The sequence below is a fragment of the Manis pentadactyla genome, chromosome 19 (assembly GCF_030020395.1).
Source record: "Manis pentadactyla isolate mManPen7 chromosome 19, mManPen7.hap1, whole genome shotgun sequence".
Taxonomy (NCBI): Eukaryota; Metazoa; Chordata; class Mammalia; order Pholidota; family Manidae; genus Manis; species Manis pentadactyla.
Window position 1 is genome coordinate 7085179 of NC_080037.1, and position 21528 is coordinate 7106706.

General features: G+C 44.6%; 1 protein-coding gene across 1 annotated transcript; it reads left to right on the plus strand.

The window, feature by feature from the left end:
* The first annotated feature begins 1722 nt into the window (after positions 1-1722).
* On the plus strand, positions 1723-18893 carry CD48 (CD48 molecule). The gene is made up of 4 exons (XM_036922742.2): positions 1723-1941; positions 11968-12270; positions 14939-15205; positions 17542-18893. The coding sequence occupies exons 1-4, from the start codon at positions 1860-1862 to the stop codon at positions 17616-17618; spliced, it is 729 nt and encodes a 242-aa protein (XP_036778637.2). The 5' UTR covers positions 1723-1859; the 3' UTR covers positions 17619-18893.
* Positions 18894-21528: the final 2635 nt, after the last annotated feature.

Sequence of the window (21528 nt, forward strand, 5' to 3'; positions counted from 1 at the left end):
CTCTAGTTGCCCTGCTCTTTCTCTGCTTTCCCACCCAAAACTCTCCCACGGCTCCCAGGCTCACGGCTCCCAAGCTCTCTCTCTCCCTCTCTGCTCTCAGCTCTCTTCCCACACCAGGAAGCACCCTGCAGGTGGGTCTCTGGTGACTGGAGGAAGCCTGACCACTTACATATCAGGAACTAAGAGGAGGAGAGAATGAGTGTTTCCTCTCCACCCCTTCCCTGGAACGGCAATCCCATGACTGACCAGCCACTCGGTCCCCAGCAAAACATCCCATAGATGTGCAAACAGCCTACAGTGGGCACCATTAAGGCCAGGTGGGAATCCTGGTCAGAAAGTTCCATTTTCCCCACACTTCTACTTGCTTGTTCACCCACCCCCATTGTTCTGGGTTCCCAGTTCTTTTAGTCACTTTGGACTCAGGAAACTTCTAAGCTGAAGCCTACTCAGACACCTGCAGTGTTGTACTGCCCCCTCCTGGAACAGAGGGCAGCCAGCATTAGTAGGGGGGTGGAAATAGGTTTTGTTATTCTCAGCTGGCCAACACCTCAAACACTTCAGCCGCAGCCCTTTTCAAGACTCACAAAAGGAGGCAGGGTCTGAGCAAAGCCACCCACAGTTTACGTCACTTCCTTCCCTTCCTGTTGCCTCATTTGACACAGCCTCCTCCCCCTCAGCTTCCTTTTTATGATTTCCTATTATGATTTCCCCTACTTAACTCCACTTCAAACTTGGTCCCTCTATTTCTGTCTCCTCTTCTACTGCAAAGATTCACTGTAGCCCACACTGGGGAAAGAGTGAAGACTGGGGTTCTTTGGAGCTAACGCATGACCTTAGGCAAGTCTGCCTTAGAGTTTCAGTCATACAATGAGGGTGATAATGCCTGTGCCCTTCCTGCCTCACAGGGCTCCCATGTGATCACATGAACGGGGTGTTCATATGCCATTTCTGACATTTAGATGACTCAGTTTCCTCACTCTAATCCTCTGGGGAGGGTGGCTCTTTCCATCACGGGAGTTCACAGATGGAGAACAGCAGCGTTTTTTTTGGTCACTTCTATGTTGAGAATCAGAAATGTCCCCAATTTGGAAATAGTTACAAATATGCTGTGTTGGGGACTATAGCTTACCTAGTGGGTCCCCAAAGTGCTCTGGGTGGGCAAATAATATACGTACATTCACGAAGGATGGCCTGAAATTTCTTCGAGGCCACAAGGCTGGGGAATCCATTATCAGAGGCCAAGAAATCTTGCTTTTCTACTGTTCAGTGAATAGTAGTGAATAGGCCAATGTAAACATTCCAACAGTGAATTTAAGGTAAAGGAGGAAGACCAGGGTGGGCTCAGTGGGTGGGAGAGGGAGCACAGAGGCTGGGCAAGTAGATTTCCCAACGCTTCTGCTCTGAGACTCACTCACATGTGACCTGCTTCTCCCATGACTGAGTTGGCTCAGACCAAAAACCCCCGTGGTCTTGGGAGGGGTACCTGCTAATTTTAGCCTCTGGGTTAATCAGGGTGATTCCTACCTGGGAAACCAGAAGCAGATGGTCTCTATCAGGCACCTTTAATCTTTTCTGAGCAATGACCCCTCTGAGAATCCAACAGAACCTGTGGATCTTCTCCCCAGGAAACAGAACAAAATCATTCATTCCATCTCTGTGGTGACCTCAGATTAAAAAATCTACTGGGCTTCCTGTTTTCTGGTGTCAGTCCCGCCCCATGGTTGCTGACTGGTGACACACTGTCAGTGGGTGTTTTCCTCTAAGCCTGGGCCATGAATTTGAGGGCGCTGGAGTCCTCAGTCCTCGCCTAGCCTGGCTCTGGCCAGTCTCCAGCATTCCTGGGCAGCTTGGAGAGTAGCATGCGTTCCAAAAGGTGTGACGAGCGCCTGGCTCTGAAATTTCTACTGCGGCTTCACTTGTTCCTGGCAACGAGCACTCAAGGTACTTTCCACAAACTGTCTGCTTATCACTGTGACCCCACAGCCCAGTCAGGTGAAAACAGGGCTCCGGGGTGTGCGCAGCCCTGGAAGTGGAGCGTGTTCTCCAGGCAGGAGATGCTTCCATCCTGGTAGCAGAGCTGTGGTGAGTGGGGAGACTTCCTTAGCCTTGGAGAATCGGGCTCCATTTTTCCCAAAGAGACGTGAGAAAAACAGGACCCTGGGGAGATGGAGAAGTAGGCCCCTTGGGTTTAGTCCCATGGTCTGCGAGTTCTTTTGTGTATATTTTTTGAATAAGAGGAAGCCCCCCCCCCTCCACTGATAGCTGCCATGGTTTATGCTCAGTTCACTGTGCTCCCTGGAGCATTCTTTGATAGCTCTGTCCTTGCAAGGAGTTGTGTCTGAGCAAAAGAAAATGACATTGTCATTGCTCCAAAGAGAGATGAAAACTGTAGGAAAGAAACCTTGGAAAGGATTGTTCTGTCTAGGGTCACTGAACAAGAGAAAGCAGAGGTCTGAGGTGCCTCAACATTAAAGGAACCCAGACATCTGGTGGTTGAGAGGAAGGGTTCAGGCCTCTGCCATGGGCTTGTTCTGGCTCCTGTGTGCCCAGGGACTGAGCTAACTTCCCTTTGCTTGATGCAGATGCTTAACCCTCCAGCACCTGTCCTTTAGGCCAGCTGCAAAGAGGGAGTTAAGTTATTGCCTTTCTCCCTCTAATAAATACGTTTTTCACTTAAGGCATTTTTTCATGCTTACCACCAGGGGAGAAAAATAGGCAAAAAATGAAGAAACACAGCATCTTAACATTCTGATAGTATATAACTTTTAGGACTATGAGATAGTAATGTTTGGAGGAGACCCTGCTAACTGTTCCCTTAGGGCCTCTCAAGGTGGCGATGCTTTGGATCGGGCTGATGACTCTAAGTCTGGAGACTTGAAATCTTCAGGGCACTAGCATGAGCTCTGTGGGGCTGACTGAACTCACAGGACACTGATACGGCCTTGGGAGTAGGTACTGACACGAACCATTCATCCCACTGTTGGGGAAGATAGAGCTGCCAAGATAACAGAATATTTCAGGACTCTCTGTAGACATGAGGTCAAGGTATCTAAATCGCTTTGTGCATAGATTCTGCCTACAGATGGTCATTTTATCCCCAGATTCTGACTTCCTCCCTATTAGCCACATTCCAACTAAACTTAAATTTCCTGTTTGCCTTGAAGGAGGTGTTTTCCCTCTTCCCTCTAAGTCTCTGAACTTGCCTTTTCTCCTGCTTAGAATTCCCTGTACCTTCCCCTCACCTTGCCCTTTCTTAGGCTTCTGTTTTCATGGGACTTCCTCCTGGAGATCTCAGGCTCCAGATGATGGTTGCTGAATTGCTTGCCTGATTATTTCTTTCCTTGAGCTCCTTGAGGACAGGAACCGTGTACAGTGTGCTTAGCACAATGAACTTAGCACTGTGTCTGGAACGTAGTCTGGGCTCAGTAAGTAATTGTTGAATATATGAATGGATGTCTTCACAGAACTTCCTTTCAGGCAGTACATCCATATACAGACATATAGTAGTTCTCTATTCCCCAGAAAGGGATGCTTTTGTGGAAAAATTTGAGAAGCACATTTACATTGTTTTTTTAATGGAAGTATCATTGATATACAATCTTGTATTGGTTTCAAGTATATAACACAGTGGTTCAACAGTTACCAGTATTATTAAATCCTCATCCCCACTAGTGTGGTTACCATCTATCAACATAGCAACATGTTACAGAACCATTGGCTATATTCTCCATGCTGTACTACCATCTCCATAACCAATTTATATTATGATTAAGAATTTTTGTGCCTCTTTTTTCCCTTCCCCTTCCTCCTACCCTCTCCCCGACCCCATGGCAATCACCAGTCACTTCTCAGTGTCTATGAGTCCACTGCTATTTTGTTCATTTTGTTTTGTTTTTATATTTCACAAATAAGTAAAATCATATGGTATTTGTCTTTCTCTGCTTGGCTTATTTCACTGAACATAATACTCTCTAGGTTCATCCATGTTGTTGCAAATGGCAGGATTGCCTTCTCTTTTATGGCTGAATAAAATTCCATTGTGTGTATGTACCACATCTTTACCCATTCATCTACTGATGGACGCTTTGGTTGCTCCCATACCTTGGCTATAGTAAATAATGTGGCAATAAACATAGGGGTGCATATATCTTTTCAAATCAGGGATTTTGTTTTCTTCAGGTAAATTCCTAGAAGTGGAATTACTGGGTCATATGATGTTTCTATTTTTAGTTTTTTGAGGAACCTCCATACTGCTTTCCACAGTGGCTGCACCAATTCCCACCGTGTAGTTCCCTTTTCTCCACATTCTTGCCAGCACCTGCTATTTCTTTTGGATAGTGGCCGTTCTAACTGGTGTACCGTGATATCTCATTGTGGTTTTGAATTGCATTTCCCTGATGAGTGGGGATGTGGAGCATCTTTTAATGTGCCTGTTGGCCATCTGTATTTATTTCTTCTTTGAAAAAATGTCTGTTCAGGTCCTCTGCCCATTTTTTTAGTTAGTTTTTTTTTTTTTTTTTGGTGTTGAGGTATATGAGTTCTTCATATATTTTGGTTGTGAAAAAGCACTTTAAAATTTCCTCCTCCATTTCTCATACTTACATTTTTCAGCTCTCTGACCTCAGGCCCCCTTCACCCCCTAATTACTAGGCATCTTCTCCATCTCCCACAGCACTTAGCAGAGTGCAGTGGAAACAGCACATACTGGGAATCAGAAGGTTTAGGTTCTACCTGAGTTTTGTGCCATGGGATTTTCTAGAAATCATAAATACTTCCTGAGCCTCAGCTTCATCAGCTCTCTAATGGGCATGGTAATATGCTTCCCATTTCTTCAAGAGGTTATTATTAAGATCAAATCAAATGAAGAATGTGCTAGTGCTTTGCAATTGTGATACACAGTCTGAGACAGATGAGAGCCTGGGAAGAGTATAAATAAACTCAAAATCTCAAAGCTCTTTCCTTAGCACCAGACCTGAATTTTTAACTGCTTTTAAAGTATCTCCTCCAGACTCTTCAAACACATATCTAAAACCAAACTAGCCGTCTTTGCTCCAGCTGTCTACTGCTGTGTAACAAGCTATCTATCACTGTCTCTTAAAATAATAACAATAATTTATTGTGCCCATGAACCTGGGGGTAGATGGTGCTCAGCACCTTGGGTGTCTCGTGTGTATGCAACCAGAACATGGTGAGGCCTGGGGTTATTTCTAAAGCTTCTTACTCACGTGGCTGGTGCCTAGACTGAGCAAGACTCAAACAGCTTGTTGGCTGAGCTGCTTCACAGAAGCTGAAGCCTCCCAGAGTGAGTGTCCTAGAAGAAACAGGCAGACGCTGCGCGGTCATTTCTAACCCAGCTTTGCAAGTCACACTTCTGCTGCATCTATTCATTGAGGTAACCATCAAGGGGGAGGGGACGTAGACTCTACCTCTTGAGGGGAGTGGTGTCCAAAAATCTGTAGACTTTAAGGAAATTATTATAGTTTGCTGTTCCTCAGCTCTTTCTTGTTTCAACAAATGGCATTTCTATGTCTAATTGCTCAAGCCAGAATTCTAGGAGTTATCCTTACCATCTTTGTTTTCCCTTGCCTCTCACAGCCACTGAATTAACCCTGTTAATCTGGCCTTCAAAAATATCTCTCAAATATATCTAATTCCGTCTACCTCCAGCACCAGATCAAGCTACTTACTGTAGATCAAGAAAGAATTTTCTCTAAACCAATTACTACAATAGTTGCCTTATTTTATTTTTTAATTCTATTTTCTGTCCTTTTTATTCTATTGTCTTTGTCTAGCCTAAACCTCACACTGCTGTCAGTACAAATTTTCTAAAAATGGTTGTCTGTTTATTATATTCTTCTTTTAAAGACTCTTCAATAGCCACCATGGTTGCTGGGAGAGTTACAGCAGAAACTGAGCAAGAAGTTCACACTTACTAAACAGCCAGTTCTTACCCTCCCCAAGTCTATGCTCTAACTGAACTTTACTTTCACTTCCTTAAATGATTCTTGCCTATGTGGTCTATGGGCACTTGATGCTATTTTTACTTTTCCCCCTCTGGTTGGAACACTCATTACTCCCAGACCCCATCTTCCCCTGGCTAATTTCTACAATGCTTACTCACACTTCCTATGGAAGTCATTCCTAATCCCCAAATTCAAGTGACAAGCTCCCTTTTTTGTGCTCTCTTAGCATACCGTGTTTTCCTTATCCTAACATTATCACTAGCAGTGGAATCATTGATTAATCATCTGTATCCACCAGAGCGGAAGCGCCAATAGAAGGGCAGGAGTTAACATTTATCTTATTGTATGTGTGGTGCCTGGCACAGAGCCTTGACCCATTGCAATCTGGCCTATTAAACTCATTAGACTTCACATCTGGGGAATGGTAACCTGTTCATCTTGTCATCCCTGGTACAAATCTGGGGTCTTTATATATATTGCCAAATCACTTCCTTAAGATAGGAAGCAGTTCAAGGTGGTGGTGTAGGAAGATCCTGACTTCATCTCCTCCTACAGACACAAGAAATTCACAGCTATATATAGAACAGCTCCCTCTGAAAAGAACCCGAGAACTAGCTGAACAGCTACCCCACAATACAGGATAAAAGGGCCACATGAGATGGGTAAGAGAAGCAGAGATGCAGGCTTGCCAAAAACCCCATCCCCAGCATGGTGACCTACCATGGGATCAGTCCTGCAAATATAGAACTCCTCCCTGAGGAGTGAGTGGTTTGTGTCCCACATCAAGCACCCTAACCATTGGCACCTCGACTGGAGAAATGAACCCCCAAATGTCTGGTGTATTGAAAAGAAATGGGGCTTACACTCAGGGGAACCATAGTACTATAAGGAATGGAGATTCCACTCTCACAGGGCTTGTGTGCAGACTCATTCACCCAGGACCCAGCAGAAAAGTAAGAGTTTGAAAAGCCCTTATATCATACATGAAGGATATTCACTTGCTGATTTTGAAGCATCTGCCAGAGGGGCAAGTCTTTTGGGACTCTCCAGGGATGGAGGCACTAGTGAGTGCCTTTTAAACATTCTCCCTCTACCTTGCTAGTGCTGGTGTGGCAAGTGTAGTTTTTGGTACTGTCACTCTAACCTGCTAGTGCCCGTCTCCTCACCCCAAACCCCTCCACTGTCACAGCCTGTCAGAGGTGGCAGGTAAGAGTCTCATTGATCTGAAACAATCTAAGAGACAGTTCAAGAGAAAACCAAGAACTAAGGCATGGTTAAACAGTAATGTTCATCACCCATACAAGGCCACCTCTTCAAGACTGGGAGAGAGAGCTGTTTCACCTAATACATAGAAACAGACACAGGGTCAAGCAATGAGGAAAATAGGAAAAAATAAGAATATGTTACAATTGAAATAACAAGATAAAACCCCAGAAAAAAAGTTAAACAAAGATAAATAACCCATCTGAACAGCAGCAGAATCACAGAACTCAAGAATGGACTAACAGGTACCAAAGGGAAAAGGACTGGGGAGGATGGGTGGGTAGGGAGGGATAAGGGGGGGGAGAAGTAGGGGGGTATTAAGATTAGTATGCATGGGGGGGTAGGAGAAAAGGGAGGGCTGTACAAGACAGAGAAGACAAGTAGTGATTCTACAACATTTTGCTACGCTGATGGACAGTGACTGTAAAGGGGTTTATAGGGGGGACCTGGTATAGGGGAGAGCCTAGTAAACATAATATTCATCATGTAAGTGTAGATTAGTGATACCAAAAAAAAAAAACAACAAAAAAAGGGCAGTTCCTGTGTGGTAACCTCCAATGAGTTCTACACAAGAGTATAAAGGGCATATAAAAGTGTAGGCAAAGGGTCTGTTTGTGTTTATACAGAGGATCAAAGCCTAATTGGGCTACCCCAAAAAAATGAACTAAGATACGATATGAAAAAGAACTTCCAACATCAGCACTCTCTGGAAGACTCATGCCAGAAGATGATCATCAAAAAACCCCAACAAAGATCCACGCACTGCTACAGCTGTAGATGCACTCATCCCACCAGCTCCTGGACTTGCCATGGGAATGAGGAAGGAGATATCTAAGCTGGCCTGTGCATACAGTAAAACAACAAATTTGACTGGATCTATACTGTTGGAACTCAATCAAGAATTAGGAGAATTGCAAATTGTAGCGCTCCAAAATCTTACAACTACAGACTATTTACTGTTAAAAGAACATAAGGGATGTGAACATTCCCCAGGAATGGGTTGTTTTAATTTGTCTGATTTCTCTCAGACTGTTCAAGTTCAGTTGGACAATATCCACCATATCATAGATAAGTTTTCACAAATGCCTAAGGTGCCTAACTGGTTTTCTTGGTTTCACTGGAGATGGCTGGTAATTACAGGTATGCTTTGGTTATGTAACTATACTCCTATTATGTTAATGTGTGTGCGCAATTTAAGTAGTAGCTTAAAACCTATACATGCTGAAGTTACTCTACAAGAAGATATGTCAAGGAAATAATCAATCTTCCCATGTTTTCTGCCGCCTGCTACTTCTATAGCTTTTCTTCTTCCTTCCTAATTACAACCCTTAAATAGAATTCATGCCTCATATCAAATTTACTGAGTATCATAATTCTTCCAAGTGGTAAAGATACCTCAAGACAAATGCTGGGCATAGAAGCTACAGGGCATAAATATGCAAAGAAATAAAAAGCTAACCATTTCAAACAATAAGGCTTCTCTCTCACTTACCAACTTTACATTTCCCTGTATGGCCCCGGAAGATGACTGGTTAGCCAGAGACGGGTAAGATTCCTCAAGGGAGGAACAACCTAAGACAGGCACAGTCGCAGGGGGGTCATCAGGTGAGAAATTGGGGATCAACAGAGATGAGGCTGAGAACCTCACCCCCCCTGTTCTGAGATAAATCTTCTGCATACGTGGATGTTTTATTGCCCTGGTCTAGCTTGGATTAACACATAGTCTACAGGCACACACCTGATCATCTACATTTGCTCTCTTACAACACTAAACTATGTTTTCTACCTTTATCTTGTATCTACCTACCACTTCAGCATTTTATTAAAAATAATAATAATAAAGAGAGAAATGTGGTATCCACATATAAATCAAGTATAAAAATCAAATGAGTATTCATATTTGAACTGACTGTTTATAGTTCATAATGCATGAGCAAAACCGAAGGTTTCTGTGATGGCTGCCCTTGTACTGTTCACCATGTAAGAACTTATTCACTATGTAAGAATTTGTTCTCCATGTAAGAACTTGTTTGTTATGCCTCAGAAGATTGGAGACTGACGAAAATTAGGCTTGGGGTGGATTAATGATTGTGCATTGAGCATTGACTCCCCTATACAGAATTTTATTGTTGTTAACAACCATTTGATCAGTAAATATGAGAGATGCCCTCACAAAAAAAAAAAAAGTACACACTTCCAATGGTTAAATGATAAGTAACCGGGATGTAATGAATATAGTCAAGATATTGTAACAGCTTGGTATGGTGATAGCTGGTACCTAGAATTGTCATGTAAATAAATGTTGAATCACTATGTTGTACACCTGAAACTAATGTAATGTAATACTGTGTGTCAACTACCCTTCAATAAAAAATAATTATCTACAAAAAATAATAATAATAACCCATCTGATAAAGAGTTCAATGTAACCATCATACACTCATTGAAATTGGGAGAAGAATGGATGAACACAGAGAGAACATCAACAAAGAGATAGACTATATAAGAAATTACCATACAGAAGTCACAGAGCTTAAAAATACAATAACTGAAATGAAAAGTACATGGTTTCAACAGAAGACTAGATAAAGCAGAAGAAAGAATCAATGATCCAGAAGATAGAGCAGCAGAACTCCCCAGACAGCAGCAAAAAGTAAAAATAATTTTTAAAAGTGGAGATAACTTAAGGGACCTGTGGGATAATATCAAGTAGATTAACATTTGCATTACAGGGTTTCCAGAAGAAGAAGAGAGAGAAAGGGGCAGAAAACTTATTTGAATAAATAATGGCTGAAAAATTTCCTAACCTGGGGAAGGAAACACATCCAGGAAGTCCAGAGAACTCCATGTAAGAACCCAGAAAGACCTACACCAAGACACATTATAATCATAATGTCAAAAGTTAAATAGAGACTCTTTAAATCAGCAAGAAAAAAGAACTTGTTATGTATAGGGAGCCCTCATAAGACTGTCAACAGATTTCTGAGAAGAAACTGTGCAGGACAGAAGGGAGTGGCATGATATAATCAAAGTGCTGAAAGGAAAACCTTCCAACCAAAGATACTCTACCTAACAAGGTTATCATTAAGAACTGAAGGAGAGTGTTTTCCAGACAAACAAAACTAAAGGAGTTCATTACTAAACTGGCCCTACAAGAAATGTTAAAGGGACCTTTTTAAGCTGAAAAGAAAGGGCATTATTTAGCGATAAGCAAACATAAAAGTAAAAATCTCATTGGTAATGGTAAATATATAGTAAAGGAAATGGATTAATCACATATAAAGCTAGTTTGAAGGTTAAAAGACAAAAGCAATAGAAAAACTATAACTGAAATAATCCATTAAGGGTTACATGAAATAAAAAGATCTAAAATATGACATCAAAAGCATAAAACTTGGGGGGGTGAGTAAAAATGCAGTTTTAGAATGTGTTTAAACTTAACTTGCTATCAACTTAAAATAGACTGTTAAATATAAAGGCTATTATATATAAACCTCATGTTAACCACAAAACAAAACTCCATAATAGATACGCAAAAGATACTGGGGAAGGAATCTAAGTATGACACTACAGTAAGTCTTCAAACCATAAGGAAGAAAGCAATAGAAACAAAAACAAATGGGACAACATCAAACTCAAAGCCATCTTCATAGTGGTGCGAACCATCAACAAAATGAAAAGGCAACCTACTTGAGTGGCAGAAGACATTGGCAAATCATATGTCCAATAAGGAATAAATGTCTAAAATATATAAAGAACCCATATAGCTCAATAACAAACAAACAAACCAAACAATCTAATTAAAAAATGGGCAGATAATCGGAATAGACATATTTCCAAAAGAAGACACACAGATAGCCAACAGGTTCATGAAATGATGCTCAACATCACTAGTCATCAGAGAAATTCAAATCAAAACCATAATGAAATATCACTTCATTCATGTGGTGATATCTCAATAACAAGTGTTGGTAAGGATGTGGAGAAAAGGGAACCCTGGTGCACTGTTGGTAGGAATGTAAATTGGTATAGCCACTGTGGAAAACAGTATGGAATTTCCTCAAAAAGTTAAAAATAGAACTACTATATGATCCAGCAGTTCCACTTGAGGGTATCTGAAGAAAACAAAAATATTAATTCTAAAAGAAAAATGCACCCCTATGTTTATTGTAGCATTATTTACAATAGCCAACATATGGAAGCGACCTAAGTGCCCATCGATGGATTAATGTATAAAGAAGATGTGATACATATATGTAATGGAATATTACTCAGCCATAAAAAAGAATGAAATCTTGTCATTTGCACAAACATGGATGGACCGTGAGGGTATTATGCTAAGTGAAATAAGCTAGAGAAAATCAAATACTGTATGATTTCTCTAATGTGTGGACTCTAAAAATCAAAACAAATGAACAAACAAAACAAAAATCATTTTGACGAGAGAATAGATTGGTGGTTGTCAGAGGGAGGAGGGTAGAAGGTTGGTGAAAGGTCAAGAGGTACAACTTCCAGTTATAAAATAAATAAGTCATAGGGACGTACTGTATAGCATAGTGACAATAGTCAATAATACTGTATCATAAATTTAGAAGTTGCTAAGAAAGTTAAACCTTAAAAAAGTTTTATCACATGAAAAAAATTTGTTTTATAACTTTGTATAGTGATAGATGGTTACTAGACTTACTGTGGTGATCATTTTGCAGTGTATCCAAGTGTCAAATCCGGCTCTCATTGACAGGTCATTCAGAACGACTGGTGACTGCCCTCTCTGGCAGCAACGTGAGCCTGCAAATCCACAATCTGCCTAAAAACTACCAACAACTCACCTGGTTTTACACTACTAACCAGAAGATTGTAGAATGGGAGTTCAACAAGACTAATTACTTCAATTTTAAATTTAAGGACAGGGTCATGCTTGACCATCAAAGTTTTGCACTGTACATCTATAAGGTGCAGAAAGAGGACAGCAGCACCTACCTGGTGAGGGTGTTGAAGGAGGCTGGGGACGAGGAGGAATGGAAGGTCACCCTGCAGGTGTTCGGTGAGTCTGGGGAGCCAGAGGGGAGGTCCTCGCTTTGGGTCCTGCGACAGACCATTGGGAGGCTTCTCTGGGAGAAGAGCAAAACCTCAGGACAGGCTTAATTCATTTCTCCCGGAGCCAATTCTCCAGCAGACCCAGATCGATAGCCTTGGGACATTGAAAACTTCTGATGTTAGTGAGTCTACGATTTGAAAAGAGGGCAAACAATAGGGATAGTTTCCCTTCTATTCTCTTCATGCTTTCCTGTGAGCAACCAAAATCAGTTCTGAGCTCATCTCAATAATGTATCTGAACAAAAAACTTCATCAGACTTAAGGAAAAAGAAGAGATAAAGGATGGAGAAGGAACTACTAAAGGAGGGTATTTTTTTTACCTTTTAAAATGGGTGAGATTAAAAACTTGCCCTCATAGCACCGGCTGAGCCAGTATATATGGAATAGGACATTATACTTGGTGTCAGACAGATCTGGGTTCAAAAATCTGGTCAATAATAACTTACCAGCTGTGTGACCTTGGAGAAAGATGTTAACATCTCTGTGCCCATATTAGGTCAATTTCCTTGGATGGCAAGTAACAGAAAATGATTTGATGTACCTTTAGCAAAAAAGGAGATTTTTTTTTGGAAGGAACTAGGGCTGTTTAAAACAATTCAAGGAATTTAGAAGAGTCAGGAAGGGCTGAACACAAGGAATAATGAGAATCAGGATCAGTCCAGAGCCCCTAGAATAAAGCAGAAATGTGACTCCCAGGAAGGCTTCCGTTGGACTGAGGTTGGCAATTATTACAGAAGAGGCTCCAAGCAGACATCCAGGAGGGGACTCACCTCAGAGCCCGGGTTCCTTGTCATATTATGAGGATAAGTCTCTCTCTCTCCACCTTTCAGGATGGTATGAGAATGAGCATCAAAGTAGATAATAAAAGTGCAAACATCTTTAAAATGCTAAAACAGTGCAAATGAGGAGTGTGTATAAGGTCCCACCAGCCGGAAGGTCCCTGTTCCAAGAGGCTAGAGTCCCCTCCTTGCTCGCTTCCTCCATGTCGTATGATCTGAAAATTCAGGAGGTCCTGGAAACAGGAAAGATTCAAAGTTTCTTAGAGTGATGTTAAAAAATGGCACCCAAATTTGTATCATTTACCAATTTCTGTGGTGAATATTCCCACTGCAGTCATTTCCAAGCTACCAATGGTTAAAAAGCCAACTTGCAAAATTTCTGGGTATTGTCAAATCCACAGGCTGGTGTGACTTCAGCACATCTGCCTGAAGATAAGACGCTGAGGATATGATTAGCAGTTGAAGCGTCCTTCCGCCCAGCCCAGGAATTTCTGACAGCTTACAAGGGGTATCTTGGAGTCCAACTACCCCAGCAGGCTCAATAAATCTCATCCACAAGCACCTGGTGCTGGGTTGCTCACCTTGGGAAATGGGGAAGCTATGTAAGACATGAGGCCAGACCACAGGAAATGGCGAAAAACAATAGAAAATTGCTCAGTTAAAGTGTGCAGGGGGAGTCCAGCCATCTGAGAGGCTTTCACAGAGGAGACTGATGCAGAGCTGGGGAAGCCAGCCTGGTAGGTCTCCCATCACCTGCCTGCACGTAGCCACCCAGGGCAGCTCTGATTTGGTCAATTCTGCCACATTTTGATCCTGTGATGTCTGAGTTGCATTGATTCTGCGACTCAGAATCCGGTAGACCAGACATCTGGTCAAGGTGTTTTACCCTTGACCAGAGTGAAAAGATCCCAGGGATTTCAGGGAAAGCCACCCATCTGGCGGCAGGACAAGAACACAGTGAGGGGGATGTGGCCTCCAGCACACACATGACCCGCTCGGCCGCAGCGCTTCCCTAAGGACAATGCCGGTTTATCTTGCTAACGTGGTGCTGTGAGTTAGACTCGTCTTACAGATGAGAGGGAAATGCCAGGGGTTAATTATCTTGCCTGCTGTCACCCCTTCCCAGCCACGGCCAGCACCGCAGGCTGGTCTTACTTCAGAGCTGGTGTTTCGTCCTTTCTGTCTCGGAACTGCCCCATCCATCCATCCTTTTGTCAGGTATTTATAAAGTATCGGCCCTGTGGCAGGCACTGGACTAAACACAGAGATACCGAAGTCAACAGACGCGGTGCTGTTGGTCGCGGATGATGTGTGCGGAGGGGGTTCCACGATGCGCTCCGTAGCTCTGCCGAGGCCCAGGAAAGGGCTTTGCCGTGTGCAGGGAAGCAGCTCTCACCTGGGGCTCCTGCTAAATCTGAGCCCAAGAGCTCCCGAAGGACAGACGGGCCAAGGTGCCAAACGTGGGTTGTTGCTAGGGGAGGGCCTTAAGCCGCTCAGGCGGTTGGTGTTCCGAATCCAACACAGCCCGTCTCTGCGCTTTGACTGCTCTTCCTTCTGGGCCGCGGTCATAACCGCATTTTGTTTCTGGGTGCACAGCTCCCCCTTCTGGTTCCAGTTCTGCTTCACCCCGACGAGTAACTTCCAGTCTGAAGCTGCCCGAAGTCAAAGCTGCTGGCTGGTTGCCTCTGCGGCAGGCGGCCTCTTGTCCGTGACTCTGCTCCCCACGGCACGCAGGGGCCCCTCTCCGGCTCCCTTCGTCCTTTGTTCGTCCTTTGCGGCATAAACAGCTCATAACTGTGCAAATCTATTGTCTCACAACATCCTCCTCCTCTTCAGATCCTGTACCCAAGCCTGCCATAAAAATCGAGAATACACGAGAAGTGGACAATAACTGTGATCTGAAGCTGTCGTGTGCGGTTCCAGAGCAGTCTGTGCGCTACACCTGGTATGGGGACTCAGGGCCCGTTTTAAAAGACCTTCAAAGTGCTGTGCTTGAAGTCACTGTTACACCGTCGAATTACTCCAGGTTTTACACCTGCGAAATCAGCAATCCTGTGAGCAGCGAGAATGACACCGTTTACTTCACATTACCTTGTAAACTGGGTAAGAAATATCGCTAAGGGAGCTGGGGTGGGCACAGGGTACTTAGTTTTCTCTTGCATGAAGAAAGGTGTGGGGATCCTGTTCAGCCTCCTGGCACAGATCCTGTTGGAGAATCTCACGATCTTGGGGCTTGGTTTCTGCTCGTGTCTTTGCCACCATCTCTCAGCAAGCTCACCTGGCCTTCACGGAGCTCCAGGTCCTCGTCTGCAAAGGGCGGTTGGCACAGGATGTCCCCTTCAGCACCCCTGCTCTAACAATGCTTGGTCCTAGAATCTGAGACCAGGGTAATTGCTGGGCAATCTGAGGCATCAGAGTGGGCAAGGAGAAAGAGCCCAGGTGGGAGAGCAGCACAGCCATTGCTGAGCAGGTGCACAGAGGGGTTTCTGGTTGACAGACCAATTCAGCAAAGGAAAGAAGGCCCAAGTACATAAGCGTGACTGAGAACAGGAGTGAGAGACTTACCCGGAAGGAGAGGCTGTTCTCCCAGTGCGCGCGCCCTGATGACCTGAGAAAGACATACAGTGGGTCTCACATTTCAGGTCCCTCTGTCTCCTGGGAGGGCCCACTGGCTCAAGCATCACTCCTGGCTCTCTATCAAGCGTACACAGGTCTAATGGCCAGGCAGCTAAGATCGGGTTGTAAGAGCATAGGTTCTGGAGACAGATACCTGAGATTAATCCTGGGATTGTCACTTACCAGCTAAGCAAGCTCCTTAGCTTCTTCCAGTCATGTTCTTATATAACACACAAAATGACAGGAATTACCTCACACTGTTATAAGGATTAAATGAGACAGTACAGATAACCTACCCAGCACAATGCCTGACAAGTCTTCAGTGAATTGTAGCTAACTTAGGTCCAGTCCCTTCGATTCTGGAAGCTGTAGGGATTTTAGGGATCTTGTTAATAAACTCGTATCACCACCTCCAGCATTCTGGGCTTTGCTCTCTCCATATCCCTGAAATCACATCCCCGAACCTTGGTGCACATATCCTTCCAGAACGACTCGTACCTGTGGTGCCAGTGTTTACCTGAGACCCTTGTTGTGCCCAGTTAGCTGGGACCATGACCCCACGGAAGTGGGCTCGTGGACCAAGTCTACTGTCCCACCTGTGCTGATTTCCTTCCCTCTGCTCCCACGTGAGGACTGTGGCCTCTTTGTCCTCCCCAGCTAACTGGCTGTGTCTCTTCTAGTCCTTCCTGACGTGACCGGCTGTTCTGCCGCCGCAGACCCAGTGTGACAGTGTGGGGTCTGAGCATGAGCCCACAGGTGGCTGGGCTGTTCCAACACCACCTTCATGTCACCTTCCCATCCTAAGATCCAGAAAAAGGAAGAGACACTCTCCTTGTCCTTTATTAACGAGGCTGACTGTTCATCAGCAAAGAGGATAAAAAACAATAATAGATCCTTTTTGTCTGGGAGGACTAAACTGTGCCTTGTCCTGGAAAAGCATCCCTTATCTCCCTTTCCCGTTTTATCACTCTTTTTTTCTTCTTCTCTGCTTTCTTCCCTCCTCTAGTCTTACTCCCTCCTCTTCCCCTTCCCTTTCCCCCTCCCACTGGGTATAGATGGCTAATGGGGTGGAGAAACGGAGGGGAAGTACTTCCTTCCCTAAGTCAGCTGCACCTGGCATTATACGGTCTTGTGTCTATACCCGAAGCTCTGCCCATGTCAGTTGCACCTGGCATTATACGGTCATCTGTCTATACCTGAAGCTCTGCCCATGTCAGCTGCACCTGGCATTATATAGTCATCTGTCTATACCTGAAGTTCTGCCCATGTCAGCTGCACCTGGCATTATACGGTCATCTGTCTATACCTGAAGCTCTGCCCATGTCAGCTGCACCTGGCATTATATAGTCATCTGTCTATACCTGAAGTTCTGCCCATGTCAGCTGCACCTGGCATTATACGGTCATGTGTCTATACCTGAAGCTCTGCCCATGTCAGCTGCACCTGGCATTATATAGTCATCTGTCTATACCTGAAGTTCTGCCCATGTCAGCTGCACCTGGCATTATACGGTCATGTGTCTATACCTGAAGCTCTGCTCTCCAGTTAGGAGGGTGATCCCTTCCCAGGCCCACAGGCATGCCAAGGTAACCTTTGAGCGTGAACTCAGCTAATCCCATGCCACTTGAGGGGTTTTTGCATTCTTTGCACTTTACATCTGGGGGATGGAGAGCTCTTGCCTGGCCTGGGAAGGGAATGTTCCAAGACATGCTGGAACTAGATTTAGGGAGGAAACCTCTTCCACAATGTTCTACAAGCTCCCTGGCCCTTCTCAACACCTTAATCAAGACATCAAAGTGTTTGGGGTTTTCTTGCTTTTCCAGCTCGATCGTCTGGAGTGTCCTGGACTGCAGCGCGGCTAATGGTCCTGGTACTCATCGTTGGCCCTATGTTGACCTGAAATGAGCTCTTCTAACTCAAGAGTGAAACTTGACGACAGGATCTTGCCTTCATCAGTAATTATACTCTAAGCCAGGGCAGTAGCTCTGGCTACAGGGGATGCGGGAGTGCGTTTTGAGGCATTTACAAGGATTTTCTAATGAACTTTCTAAAAACCATGCTTAAGATTTTATTTTACATCCCTTAGTTGTTTTCCAACTATAACAAGTATATAGATACACATACTTCCCACCAGAAAAATATGACATCATAAAATGCTTTCTTGTTTAAATAAATATTTGGAATTAGTGTCTAAGTGGATCCCTGAAGCCGCCCCACATCTGTTGGACAAATGCCGACGGCACTAGCCTGGACACACCAGAACATGGAGACACACATGAGAAGAGCCTGGAACCAGCGGCTCCCGAGCGGCTCCCCTTTCATCTTGCTGGGGCCAAGCAACTATTTTTAGCCAATAGAAAATGGGTGGAATTGAGGTGACAGGAAGTCAGGGATCCTGAGAAGTGGAACCACATAACGTAAGGAGCCTGGGTCCAAGCCGTTGCTTGGAAGGCATCTGCCTGATCTACATTGGTCTTACATAATAAGAAAGTTTGGGTTTTGTTTGGTACCACAGGACAGCCTGGACCCCCGAAGACACCCACCGCCTCCTTCGGCCCCATCTGCAGCCCCATTCCAGCGTCCCCTCTGATCAGCTTGCATCCTGCAGTTGGCCTGTCTGAGTCTTCTTTGTGTATGCACGTCTTTCCATTTTTCCCTCACTTTTTCTTGGCAGAGGGGTTTTCTTGGCACAGACACACCAACACACACACAGAAGAATGGAATAAAAAGGCATTTCTGGGGAAAGCAGTAAGAAGAAAGAAATGTCACTTTATAACACGAATAAGCCTATTCCTTGGTTGCTAAGGAGCAGACACACCTCTCCAGGCTTCGTGTTACTATTGGTTCTAGCTGGGAACCTGAAACAAATCCCACCTTAAAATCCCTGGTTTCTGGGACCAGCTGTTGCCTGCCTCTCCCATCCCTCGAGGCAGTGCCAGACACATAACCTGTGGGGCTCAGCGCAAAATGAAAATGTGTATGTCAACTAAACGTCAGTAAAAAATAAATAAAATAAATGTGTTCAAAAAGGAGGTAAAATGCCATTAAATGTTCTAAAATATGAAACCTTTTCCTTCTGCAGCCTTTCTTTATTAGGGATGTTTTAAAAATGTTTAATTTTATTACTATTTAAAGTTCTAAGTGAAGAAAAATAAAAAATTTTCATTACTATGAATTTTACTATGTCGTGTAATGTCAGTTTTAAAGATAATACAAGAACATTTCATTTGTATGTGGCCTCACCAAAACTACTCAATTCACATTTGTAGTTTGTACATGCATATGCATTTTGTTCTTATCAGAACAGTGAAAATACTGTAAAAATCTAACAGCTGTTTTTATTTGACTTCTTGATGCCCACACATTCTTTCACTGCCCCATGGAAGCCAGTGGCTTCCATAACACAATTCTTTTTTTGTTGTTTTGAGTCTCATTGAATTCCCATAATCCTGGGTCCACTGGGTTCTGTCCTCATTGGGTAGCAGGGGTGTTATCTGTGAACGAAATGGTGAGAAACAGCAATGGACATGCAGACTGCATGCATCTCCTCTGCTCATGAGCATGCTCCATTGTCCCAGTGGACTTCACTTAAAATATACAAGTTGAAAGATAAAATTATTAAGAATTTCAAGATGGTGACAACAGAGTACTAACCAAGAGCACTAGATCTTCAGTATAGAGGGCCCTATTCGGTTGCATAGGTCACATGCCCATGAAACCCGGTTCACCTTAACATACTGGTACCTTATGCCAAGACAATCTCTTCTCTTAGAATTTTAGTGCAAAGACCAAGACCTGATTCTCATGTATTCTTCAACCCCTCCAATATTTCTACACAACAAAACTTAGTGGGGTGATTATCAGAGAACTCAAGTATTAAAAAGAAAGACAACAGGCTCAAAATGGAGTCATTTGTGCTAAGCCCACATCACCAAACCAAGGCTTAATACATAACTTAATTACAGTTTCAGTCTCTCCCAGAGTTGAATCTTCAACCAGTCAATCTGGAATTATCTGGTCAGTACCAGTGAGGTATCTGCCTGATTAACCCCTGCTGTCCCCCAAAGGGAGGTGACATTGCCAGAAACAACCCAACCCTGCTAGTAACTGCCTTGTCCCTCTCCCTTTTGCCTGTAAAAAGCCTTTCTTTGGAATGCTCTTCAGAGCATCTTTCTGTCAGACAGGATGCTGCCTGATTCATGAATTCTTGAACAAAGCCAATAAAATCTTTAAAATGGACTTAGTTGAACTTTGTTTTTTTAACACAAGCCACTTGCCTTGGTGCAAAGAAGATATTCCAGCATTTGCCCAAAGTTCTCACCGTGAACAGCCTCACGTGAACTGAAGTATCAGGACAAGCAGTTTCCTGTCCCCCCCATCCCCACCCCCGGCAGTCTGCCCTGTGAGCTCGGCAGCACTGCCCTCTGCTGGCTCCACGATTAGATCAGGGTTTGCCAAACTTTCATTTTAACTGCAGTAAATTACCTGGGGACACTGAGTCTGTAGGTCTCGGGGAGGGGGGGTCAAGATTCTGTCTCTAATGAGATCCCAGGGGACACTGACGCCCTTGTCCATGGACCACTTTTTGAGCAGCAAGGCACAAGCCGTCTGTCAGCTTCCTTGGTGTTCGGACCTTTAGCTTCAGGATTCTAGGCCTGTGCAGACACAGGGTCTGCCCTGCACTTCCTGCCCGCTCCACTCCTCATTCCCACGCCCCTTCCTTTCTCAAGTTAAAATTTCCAGTGATCTCTCCCAGGGTCCCATGATCCCTACATGCACTGGCTATGCCGCCAGCCACCAGGGACTGGCTTGTCTTAGCAGGCAGCTCAAGGTGACACTTGGAAGCTTGCAAGGCCAAGAGTGAACGGATTCCCCTGCAGACTGAGAGAATGCAGCCTTCCTGTCTGGCTCGGCACAGACGACTTGGATTGGGGGCCTGGTAAGGCACATGGAAATTAGACCCGGACCCTTGGGAGAGTTCATTCATTCCCCTCCCACATTCGCTCAGTGCCCGGCCACGCTGGGTGCCAAGGCTCTGTGCTGGGAGTTGCTTCATGAGAGCCAACATCGACTGCGCTTGTTTGGGTGCCGGGCTCCATGTGCTCGTCTCCTGAACGCTCCCCTTTAAGGACTGGGGTGGGCGTTGGGCGGGGAAGTCTTTCCAAAATTCCTCATTGGGGGTTTGGTTTTAAATGGCTTTCTTGATCGCGGTAATTCCACACAACTCTCGCTGACACCAAAGCAGTCTTGGGAAGGGCCTATCCTTCCTCCTCACTGCGTGTCCAGAACAGGACCAACCTCTCTTGGTGCCTCGGGGCTTTTGTTAAAGTGGCAGCCCCTGCACCTGGAGAAGTGTGCTCCCCGCTGCGCCCACCTCTGCTGCTCTACACCGCCCCCAGCCCCCACCTCCTCAGAAGACTGTGGGGTTGGGGAGGGGACAGATTTAGCCCAGAACCACCTGCACCTGCTGGAAAGTGCTAGTCGCAGGCCCTTATTCTCCTCCACCAGCTGCCCGTGGGCTCCAGCTGGGTGCACTTGAGCCCAATCCCTTCACCCAGTCCCCTACCCAGGGGGCCCCTCCTTAGTCTGTCCTCTCCTCCCCTCCACCATCTTCTCTCTTTCCAAATTTCTGACACCCTCATTTTCTACTCCCACCTCTTATTCTTTCATTCCTCTGCTCCACCTCATCCTGCCGATCATTTCTTTCATCACTCTTGCTTTCTACCCAGCCATTTCTGCCTCTGATGTCCCAGTAAGAGAGGGCCACAATAAGTCAGAGACAGCACCGCCGCCAGGCTTGGGGAGTGGGG

Excerpts from the sequence above, each read along its gene's own strand:
- CD48 (XM_036922742.2), top strand. The coding sequence starts at position 1,860 with ATGCGTTCCAAAAGGTGTGACGAGCGCCTGGCTCTGAAATTTCTACTG. Across the intron at positions 1,942-11,967 it reads CCTGGCAACGAGCACTCAAG|GTCATTCAGAACGACTGGTG; the intron begins GTACTTTCCACA and ends TCTCATTGACAG. Across the intron at positions 12,271-14,938 it reads GGTCACCCTGCAGGTGTTCG|ATCCTGTACCCAAGCCTGCC; the intron begins GTGAGTCTGGGG and ends CCTCCTCTTCAG.